Source organism: Camellia sinensis, chromosome 11 (assembly GCF_055761805.1).
Source record: "Camellia sinensis isolate YWXY chromosome 11, ASM5576180v1, whole genome shotgun sequence".
Classification (NCBI taxonomy): Eukaryota; Viridiplantae; Streptophyta; class Magnoliopsida; order Ericales; family Theaceae; genus Camellia; species Camellia sinensis.
In genome coordinates this window covers 157,450,066-157,461,403 of record NC_138971.1, presented here as the reverse complement: position 1 = coordinate 157,461,403, position 11,338 = coordinate 157,450,066, and the positions used below count along the sequence as shown (strand labels likewise).

Sequence of the window (11,338 nt, the reverse complement as noted above, 5' to 3'; positions counted from 1 at the left end):
GAGAGGTTAAAAAATAAATAAAAGGGTGTGAGAAGGTTAAAGTAAATGCTAATATCATTACTTTAATTTTTTATACAAACTAATTAAATTTTGTAATAAAAATCTAATATATGAAACAATTTTTACTGTAATAATATAACAAATGTCACATTAATGCTTAAAATTTTGTATAAAATGTGCTTGTTGGTATAGCAATACATCAATAATTCGATATAGACCATTCTTAGAATTTGGCTATTTTAATATTTTATAATTATTTTAAAAATAATAAAACTAATGTGCTTAAAATTTATTAAAAAATTTTACAAGTGAAAAAGTTAAGTTAATTTTGAATTTTTTAATTGATGATAATTTTTTTTTTTTTGAATTTTTGATTTATTTAGTCTAAACATAACTTTTTTAACTGCATTCTAAATTATTTCTTAAATTTTTTTTGTTGAAAAGTAAAATGGAATGAAAAAATGTTATTTATATTTTATTTAAATTATTCTGACGTTTTTTTGTCTTTCATTTTTTAAAATATTATTTATACATTTCTTAATATGTACGTGTTCGGAAAGTGAGTTTTTTTTGTAGATTTTTTTAGTTGTAAGATATTATTGAATAATTTTTTTTTTTGTATTTAGAAAAGATAATTGAGTTTTTTTTGTAGTTGGATGTTATGTTTGTAAAATAGAAAATGAAATAATTATGGAATTTGATGTGATATTTTGTTTGAATTATTTTTTTTGATTTTGTAATCAATTTATCTTTTAGCGAAAAAAAATCAAAAACCAAACTATATCACTTTATTTTGACTTTTAAAGAGATGAAAGAGAGATAATAAAACAGATAGAGAAAGGGTGGATGGGGAGTGAGATTTATTTTATATTATTATGTTGTGTTTAGTTGAGAGATTTGAGGAAAGATTTGAAAAAAAAAATAAAAAAAATAGGCGAAATGTAAATAAAATATATCTATATTTCACCTAATTTTATATAATTTTTTTTTTTAAATCCTCTAACTAAACATAATATTAATGAGAGAGACAGAGAGGGGAAAGATGACAAAACAAAGCATGAGTGAGATAAATTACTTGGGGGACAAAAGCATGATTGAGATAATTGGTACACCCTGCTTCTCCTCACCACTGTCATGATTGATGGACACTTCACCTCCTTCTCTTCCCCACTCGTCCTCTTCTCTCTCCTTTCTATATAATCCCCCCTCATCACCCCCCTCCACTCATCAACCAACACTTCTCCCTTCGCTCTCTAAACTCCTACTCCACTTTCTCTCTCTAAAATCCTGAACCCTGCTATCCTAACCACTCTGTGCTGTGCTCTTTCAAGTGGGATTTTCAAGAACAAATCGATTAAGAAGATGACTGTTGAGAAAGAAGACTTGGGTTTGAGTCTGAGCTTGAGCTTTCCTGAGAATCGAAGCTCACTACAGTTGAATCTCATGCCGCCTTCTTCTACTTTTCCCTCCGCACCTTTCAATCCTCAGAAGATGACTTCATGGAACGATAATTTTCCTTCCTTCGGTACGTGTATTTTCTCCGATCTCTGTTCTGTTTCGATTCTCTCAACTTTCCAGATCTGCTTCATCTTCAAGCTTCAATAATGGCCTACTTTTCAACTTTCTAGATCCTCTCTAAACAGATCTATAGCTTTATTATCTTCACAGTAATTCAACATTTTTTTTTATATATTTTAAATCGATCGTTTTTTCACTGATTTGGGGATCTATACATGCAGATCGAAACTCGGAGACTTGCAGAGTCGAGACGAGATCGTTGCTGATAGGAATCGACGTGAATCGAGTTCCTTCGACGATCGATTGCGAGGAAGAAGCTGGAGTTTCGTCTCCGAACAGCACGATCTCGAGTATCAGCGGGAAGAGAAGCGAGAGAGAGGAGCCCAACGGAGAGGATCTCGATCTCGATCTCGATCTCGAGAGAGCTTCATCTCGAGGAATCAGCGACGAAGAAGACGGTGATACCTCTAGGAAGAAGCTTCGTCTCTCCAAAGACCAGTCGATGATTCTCGAAGAAAGCTTTAAAGTTCACAACACTCTCAATCCGGTAAGTACATAGCTCAGTACTACTGGTCTTCCATGGAGGTCAGGGGTATTTCGGTATTTTACTGAGAATTTTGGGCTTTGTTTTGCAGAAGCAAAAGCTGGCTTTGGCTAAACGGCTTGGGCTCAGACCTCGTCAGGTGGAGGTGTGGTTCCAGAACAGGAGGGCTAGGTTAGAATTTTGTTTATTTTTTAAGGGTGTTTTCGGTATTTTAAGTAGAGTGAAAGTACAAAAATACCCATTTGCATCTGGATTAAATGGTTATGCCGTTGTTTGGTAACAGGACAAAGTTGAAGCAGACTGAGGTTGACTGTGAGTTCTTGAAGAGGTGTTGTGAGAACTTGACGGAGGAGAACCGGAGGCTACAGAAGGAAGTTCAGGAGCTGAGGGCATTAAAATTGTCCCCACAGTTCTACATGCAAATGACCCCACCCACCACCCTCACCATGTGCCCTTCATGTGAGCGTGTCGCGGTCCCACCATCCTCTGCCCCATCACCACCCATCGACCACCGATCCCGCCAAATGGGTTCCACCCACCAACGCCCCGTCCCCATCAATCCATGGGTCACCACGACTGCGACCACAACCAACCCCATCCCACACCGCCCGTTGTTCGACGCTCTCCACCCTCGATCGTAATAACCCCACGGGTCCGTGGGCATAATTGTCAATTCAATATTCTCATCCTAATTTTGCCATACCTTGTGGAATGTGAATGAAGAAATGGAAGAATTGAAGCAATAGGTTTTCTAGATGGGTGTGTATCTATGAGGGGCCTAAGATATTTTGTTGTTGGGAATGTGATTTTGTGGGTCTCAAAATGTTTTGTTTCATTGACCCATCTACTTCATGGCAGAGAAATTTCTCTGTTTTAAAACAGAGAAATTGCCAATTTTAGTCCTTAGTACTAATTTTTCTTCTTTTTTTTATTTTCCGTTTGTTCTAAGAAGACAGAAGAAACAAACAAAAATTAAAATAAAAATACTTGGGATGGTAGTTTTTTTTCTTTTTTCTTTCTTTCTTTCTTTCTTTCTTTCTTTGTACATCAAACATCGTTGTAGTCTGAGAAGAGAGTCTAGTCTAAAGAGGTTGGTTTGGATGTATTGTAAAGTGCTCGGTTTAATTATATTATACTAATTAAGGCGGTTGTTATAAATTTTAAATTAATGATTATATCTACTATGATTTTGCCAAGGAATCTTCAATTTTGTATCCTTGTGAAATTTATAATTGTTTTGTTGCCGGATTGTGTGGGGACGCAAATCGGGTTTTATGTGGGATTGTTGGTGATTACTTTTGTATTTTGCGTAAATTCTTTGTGATTTGATGGTAGAAATTAAATTAAGTGATGTTGTCCCACTCTAATTATGTTTGTTAATTGTGTATTGTTCATGATTTTTGGTGGTTTGATTGCTTTTGCTTCTTTAATTGACTTATGAGGCATTTGTTGACCACAGCATTACTGGAAACTGTCCCCCAACTCCCCACTATGAGGACTTCAATTTTGTTGAAAGTTTTGCTTTTTCATTTTTTTTTTTATGTCAATGTTATAATGATGATAGTTATTTGTTATATTTTATTTATTATTTTGTGTGTTAATATTGAATTAGTGACTGGTGAGACTTATTAAGGGGTTGTTTAGCATGATAGATGTAAGTACATTTATTTGGGTCACATTATCTCTTTATTTTCCTGTATATTTTTTTTTATAAAAAGTCAAAAAGTATACTTATTTAGATCATCTCAAATAACTCCTAAATCTGAACGATTTATATGAATAAAATATTATAGATAAATATGATCATTATAATGTTTTTGTTTAAATTATGAAGACCCTTGACATAATATTTTACACTGTCGCAACTTGTTAATCAAACAAGGAACCTAAAATCAATTCTCTAACTTTCTCTACTTTCTAAAGAGAAATGTTAAGAAACTTTTACAATTTAACATTTAAATTCTTCTTTAATGTGATAGCAAGTTGGGTCTTTAGCGGAGGACTTTTAAGCCAATCAATAATTGACATACTAATCCGCATAATTATAGATGCATTTAAGAGTAATGTTTTAAATGTCTCAAATATATATATTTTTAATATATAAATCCCTGTCATTTGTCAAATGTTTCAATTTTTTTGGATTAATTTTAGATTTGAAACTTATATTCGTTTTTTTAACATGGTTGTTATTTATTTAATAAGTTAATACCCTTTATTTTTGTTAACATGCCATAATTTTGAAGGCCAGTAGGGGCTCTGGCTGCACCTAAAATTTTGAAATAGTTTACATTATATAAGAGTTTCTTTAAAGAGAGAATTTGAGATAAATGATAAACGTAAACAGTAAATGCAAATCATGTTCATCGATTTATAATTACTTTCCATATTTTTTTATTCAATTGAAATTCTCCAATTCTTTAAAATCCCAACAAATATTAGCTATACTCAATCAGAAGCTATAATGTCACTGTTACAACCAGGACCAAGTGAGTTAAAGGGTCAAAGCAAGCACAATTTGGTTGTATGATGTTTGATCTACTAGTATAAATTAAAGCTTGTTGGGTGGTTTCTAGTTGATGTTATTGATATTGTTGGATGTTCTACCAAACTGGGTTGATATATCAATGAAAATATTTTTCATGGGATTTATGTCACCTAATTAATTTTACCATTTTATTGTTGGTCCATTTACTCGATTTCTTAAGAAAATAGGTAGTTTTATACGGGGATGAGATTAGAAATTTATTTTAAGGGATCTATCCAATCAGTTTTCTTATGTACACAGAATTTGTGTTTAAAAAGTCTCATGGCTATGTTCACATTCATTACATTTCTTCTAACACGAGTTTTGTGATTATAGATACTAGCATATCACCCGTGCTATGCACAGATTGTGTTTATAATTATCTATATATGTGAATTGTGATTTTTAAATATTTTTTTTCCCTTTTTTATATTATATTAAAGTTTAATATTTTGATAATAATCATATGTGTTGGACTTTTCAAGAATTTTTTTTTATATTTGTTTTTAATGCATTAAAGTGTTATTATGAGGAATAATAATCATATGCGTTTGGACTTTTCAAGGAATTCATATGTGTTAGATTTCAAAGAATTTTTTTTATGCTTGTTCTTAATGCATTAAAGTGTTATTATGAGGGTAAGACTTGGAAGTTGAGAGAAGTTAACAAATGCTAAGATTTTTCTTTTTTTTAAATCAAAAAATCAAAAAATTTAGATTGGGAGATTGGAACTCCCACAATGCTTGGGGTTAAAAATCCTATTTTGCTTAATATATAGCATAGATATATTTTTTTAAATGGCTATTGAGTTGAGTTGAGTTGAGTTTGTTGTGGGTCTCCAATCCATCTTAATTGGGCTGGGCTTGAGGAGGCAAATTAAACTCCTTAAATCTGATCCAATCATGCCCTAGCCCATCGACATATGGAAAAGTGAGCTGGTTCATTATCTCAAAAGAGTTTTGAGCTGTTAAAAATCATGGTAGCGTTGTTGTTCAAGTTGGGCTCATTTTCTAAACAAACTCATAGTTGGAACATATTTTAAAATAAAATTAAAATAATTTATTATAAGGCTCGATAAATTTAGAAGTACTTACATGTAAGTCTTAATAAGTAAATTTATTATTCAATAGGATCTATGAGAAAAATTTGTTATAAAAAAAGTCACTAATTGTAAGTTTTAGTGACAATTTATAAAAATTATGACAAAAAAAAATCACTAATTGTCAATTTTTAGCGACATATATAAAAAATCGTCACAAAAAATTATTTTTAGCGACGATTTTATCAAGACTTATTTTCAATACGATTTAATGGGAATTAAGTCTAATTATTAAGATCTATTAGTAGTTTACCCATAAATTTATATGGATAATAAAATATCAAATTATTTTAAATAAGTTTCATTCAAACAAAATAGTATATATTGTACAATAATAAATATAATTGGAAGAACAATACTCGAATACAGGACTTTTGAAATTAGAGCCCTAAAAAGTGAGCCAACCATATACATCAAGCTAACAACCTCGAAGAGTTTCTAGCAATCAGCCCAGTTGATCTCTTGATTGACTCTGTCCTTTGGATCCTAATCTGCTCTCTGAATTTGGCAATGAACTCATCAGCCTTCTTGTTCACATCCGGTCCCTCATCGCGAACACTGTTAGAAGCAACTTCTTCATTGCCTGAGTCTTCTTCTTCTTCAAACACATAATCTTCACTCTCCGAGTCTTGATCAGTTTCACATGCTCTACTCAGCAGTTGTTCTGTGTCATACCCACTCAAGTGCTTGGGCACACTCCAAATCTTTCTCTTCAATTCTTTCCCGGGAAAATTGTCAGAATTTGAGGGACTAAAATTTGGCTTTACAAGAGGAGATTTACAAACAATTGGTGGCAGTGGCGGAGGTGAATGCTTGTATTGAATCTTCTTCCTTGGCACTTTTTCGACAATCTTGGCTTGTGATTCGGTTGAGAAAGACGGGAAATTAGATGGATTTTCCGGGGAAGAGAGTGATGGTGAAGTAAATGTGAAATTTGGTGTAGATGATTGAGAAATTTGAGGCCTAAAAGAGTGTGATTCGAGGTGACTGAATTCAGAATCTTCCATTGAAGGAGGCAGAGAAAACAAGGGAACATCATGATCCATTTCTTGTTTTATTTCCATCCTTTCCGATTTTGATCCCCATAGAATTGGAGAACAGAGAATTTTATTTTCCTCTAATTTCTCCTCCAAATCCAAAGGACTCGAAGCTCCGAATCCCACATTTCTGGATTTTTTGGAATTGTTCGAGAAACGCTTTGAACCCGAATTTGAACCAGCCCTGCCACTTGATTCATTGGTTGCTTCAGCAAACTCGGCGTCTGAAACTCTCGATTTCAAGCTCCGAATGGGCAAAAGCAACGGTTTTTCGCCAAACCGAGCACTATCCCCACTCTGTTCTTCAAGAACAGAGCTTTCTTGAGCTACCACCACAACTGGTTCACCCCTATAGTACTGAGAATTCCAAGTCTGAACCTTGTTGTCATGGTACCCATATAGACTATCTGTCTCATCATCAAAAACCGATGAAATCTGAAGAAATTTAGACATAAATAAGTTCACATTATCAGATTTTGAGCTATGCTCTTTCTCTGTTTCATCGTTTCGTCGACTAAAAAGGCCGTAAGAGACGGCAATACCGACTACGAGAAGCTGAAAAAGCTCCCAACTTCTGGTGTGAAGAGTTTGATCGATGAATTGTGGAGGTTGTGGAGGCAACAGAGGAAGTATAACTAGAAAAATTGCAGTGAGGATAGCTTTGTACATGAAATGAGTGTGAAACTTATTTGGGTTTTCATGGTTTGGAGAGACTAGTTGTGAAGAGCCTAATCTATGTGGTTCAATGTAAGAAGAGTATGTATCTGCCATTGAAGAACACAGAGAAGCTTTTTTTTTGAGATGTTGATGATGTTGCAGAATGTGATGGAAGATGAGAAGATGAAGGAGAGAAGCCTTGGAGGCTAAGGAAAATAATACAAAAGGAGAGAGTGATGAAGAATTTTTTGGGAATGAGTGAGCTGACTGCAATCTATGCTTTTTCTTTTAACATTTTTGATCAATTGGAATTCACACTTTTTTTTCCCTCCCAATTTGCCCAAAGAGGCACTTTATTGTTAGTGGTGGTTAATTAAATGTTGAATGAATAGAACACATTTATTTTTAATCACCCAGGAATGTTGCATATAAACTTGTAGTCATTTAAGTCTTTAGCCAAGGAAGTTTTTCTTGTTGATTATTATAAAATCTTTTATGTACTATTAATGCAATTTTTAATCTATGGTGGATTTTGAATTTATAGGGCAAACTAAAATGAAAGAATAAATGTAGTAGTACCGCGGCGAACCCTCGGCTTTTGCCACCATATTTGTACATATAAAAAGAGAGAGATGGAAATGGTTACAAAAAGACAAAGGTTAGACAACCAAAGTAATGTATTTTTATACTATCAAAAATGCTACAGCATCCGTTTGGGAAGTGGGTTGACTTTTTGGTTTTTTTTAGCTATTTTAGGCTGGGCTAAAAAGTTTGGTTTGGGAAGGACTTTTTGACTTTTTTAGTTTTTTTTGTGAGTGAAGAATGTAATGATTATGGGTTGGATGTGATATTTTGTTTTTTGTGGCTAAAATAGCCTATTTTGTCTTTTGTGGTTAAAATAGCCAAAAAAGTCCTGTTTAGCTCTTGCCAAAAGGAGCCACAGTTTCAAAAAAAGAAAAAGAAGAGAATTCATAATTTAAAATATCAGAAGTCTTACAGGCCCTACAACCCCCACGGTTTCACACACCTGTGAGAAAGAGGGAAAAAAAATATATATATAATCAGTGATCACTAATCAATTAAGAGTTATGAAAGTCACTCATTTCATAAGTTTTAAGTATTTTTCTTTAGAATAAATAGGCAAGACTCACGTAAGATAGGCTCCACAATACAACTTTAAATGTATCCTATTAATGTGAAATTTGTATTTTGTAGTAATTTTCTAATTTTATAGACTATTTCTTTATATATTTGTGTAGAAATGAAGATGATTTATGCCTCAATTTTGAATTCCCAAATCAACCATAAGTAGGGCTGGGCAACAAACCCACCCGCCCGCACAAACCGCCCGACCCTACCCTATCCGCAGTGCTTTGGGCGGTTTCGATGTAGGTAGGCGGGCGGGTGCGGGTCAAGAAATTCGCAAAAGATCGGGTTCGGGTCGAACCCGACCCGCCCGCAACCCGCATCTTCTTCTTTTTTTTTTTTTTTTTTAAAGAAAAAATAACTAGTTATTATTATTATTTTTTGCATTTTGGATGGAGGGAGATAACTAGTTATTATTTTTATTTTTACATTTTGGATGAAAGTAAAATTTATTATATGGGCACTTATATACATTATCATGATCTAATGATATTTAAATTAGTGTTACTAGTTTTACTTTTATTTATATATATAAAAAAAAAAATCATTATATTCCATTAGTCTAGTAGACACAGTTAAATATGATATTTTGAATTGTCATTCTATTATCACATTGTTGCATATTAAAAACTAAATAGTGAAGATTAATCCACTATTAAAATTAGTGTTACTAGTTTGACTTTTAAGGGTTTGTTTTTGCATATTTAAATTAGTATTACTAGTTTGACTTTTAAGGGTATGTTTTTGCAAGCTAAGGAGGAAGATTAATTACTATCCTCAAGCATGGTTCCATATCATCTTATCTAACATGTGGACTATTTATTATGATCATGAATTTTATATCTTGTAATTTAATTTATAACTCTTCTATAAAAAAAAAAAGTGTTTAGAAAGTAACAAAAAATGTCAAATTTGCTTAAGTTAAATAATAATAATAATAATAATAAAAACTAAACCGCAAACCGAACCGCACCCGCCTGCACAAACCGCGAACCGCATCGCGGGCGGTTGCGGGTCTATTTTTCCCCAACTGCATAAGTGCAGGTCAGGTCGATTTTAACCTGCACCCGGCCAAAACCGACCCGCGAGCAGCCCTAACCATAAGTCACATCACTTGAGAATCTTATATAACATAAAAACTATTCAACGGATGTTATTATGTCATTATTGATTGATTGTGGTGGCCCAAAATTGATGGAATGTACCATTACTTATGTAGAAATTTGCGAATGTGACAACTAATCAACAGTGGACCATAAATAAGAGATTTATCTCATAATAAAGGTGTGTTTGATAAAGTTAAAAATTAAAAATTAAGTATTAAAAATTGAATGTTAAATTTTTTAAATTGAAAAGTTATTTGATAAAAATTTAAGTACTGAATTAAAAATAAGTTATTTGATATGTCTAAAATAAGATTTAAAATTTATTATTTTTAAATTGTATATGTTAATTTTTGTATTGTGATGATAGTGGTGGTGCTGGTGGTAGTGGAATGGCATAATGGTGGCGGTGGCGGTGGCGTGGTCAGGGACGAAACTAGAGGGGCCGAACAAAAAAAATCACCATATACACAAACACACATATATTTACAATATGATATATAAATTATATATACATAAAAAAAAATTTAGGACAAATTATACTAACAGTCCCTATAGTTTGGGGCTTGTGTTACTTTAATTCATAACTTTTCAATTGTAACACATTTGACCCTAAATTTGGAATATTGCTCCAAATAAAGACAATTGAAGATATCATTACTCAATTTCAAAGACAAAATTGTCAATTTAATAAAATATAAACGAATTTTACAAAAATAAATGTCAAAAATATATTTTTGAATTTTAAAAATTATTTCTACTCACCGAAGATAAAATTACGTAAAATTGATAAATCTTTTACACATTTATTTTTTTTTACCAAATTAATTTTTATTATGTGTTTGGATGATGATCATGTAATGGGTGGTTGTTAGGACTTTAATGTGTAATTGACATACAGTATTTAATATATAAAATATTTTTAGTTTTGGATTTTTTGATTTAATGGATTGATTTAATAATGATATAAAAGTTGTTGTCATATTTAAGTTTTGAAAAAATAAAAACTAATTTAATGAAAATAAAAATAAGCACCCATTTCATGGTCATCATCCAAACACATAATAAAAATTAATTTGGTAAAAAAAAAAAATGTGTAAAAGATTTATCAATTTTACATAATTTTATCTTTGGTGAGTATAAATAATTTTTTTAAATTCAAATATAACTTTTTGACATTTATTTTTATCAAATTAGTTTATATTTTATCAAATTGACTATTTTGCCCTTGAAATTAATCAATGGTATCTTCAATTGCCTTATTTGGAACAAGATTCAAAATTCAGGGTCAAATGTATTACAATTGAAAAATCAAGGACCAAAGTGACACAAGTCCTAAATTACAAGGACTGTTAGTATAATTCGCCCAAAAATTTAATACCATAGAAGCAGTCTTTAATAGAATGAAAAAGTTTTTTTAGTACAAAATAGAAAAAAATGACAAGATGGAAGAATAATAAGATATATATATATATATACATAAAATGATATATATATATATATATATGCATAAAATGATATATATATATATATATATATATATTTAAAGTGCTATGACAAATAGTATTTTTTACAGAAACAGGGGGGCCATGTCTTCTCCTACTTCCATTTCGTGTGGTGGTGGTAGCGGTAGCGATGATAATATTAGTAAAATGATGGTGATGTTTATGAAAATAATGATAATCGTGATGAAGATGATGTTAGTGGTGG

At 31.9% G+C, this 11,338-nt stretch overlaps 2 protein-coding genes across 2 annotated transcripts; one reads left to right on the top strand and one right to left on the bottom strand.

Annotated features, from left to right (window-relative positions):
• The first annotated feature begins 1,034 nt into the window (after positions 1-1,034).
• LOC114283813 (homeobox-leucine zipper protein HAT4) lies at positions 1,035-3,262 on the top strand. The gene is made up of 4 exons (XM_028226681.2): positions 1,035-1,525; positions 1,740-2,065; positions 2,154-2,233; positions 2,346-3,262. The coding sequence occupies exons 1-4, from the start codon at positions 1,363-1,365 to the stop codon at positions 2,701-2,703; spliced, it is 927 nt and encodes a 308-aa protein (XP_028082482.2). The 5' UTR covers positions 1,035-1,362; the 3' UTR covers positions 2,704-3,262.
• A 2,676-nt stretch (positions 3,263-5,938) lies between these two features.
• LOC114283801 (uncharacterized) lies at positions 5,939-7,785 on the bottom strand. The gene has a single exon (XM_082895947.1). It carries the CDS (start codon positions 7,491-7,493, stop codon positions 6,099-6,101), a length of 1,395 nt encoding a protein of 464 aa, XP_082752073.1. The 5' UTR covers positions 7,494-7,785; the 3' UTR covers positions 5,939-6,098.
• Between the last annotated feature and the right edge of the window lie 3,553 nt (positions 7,786-11,338).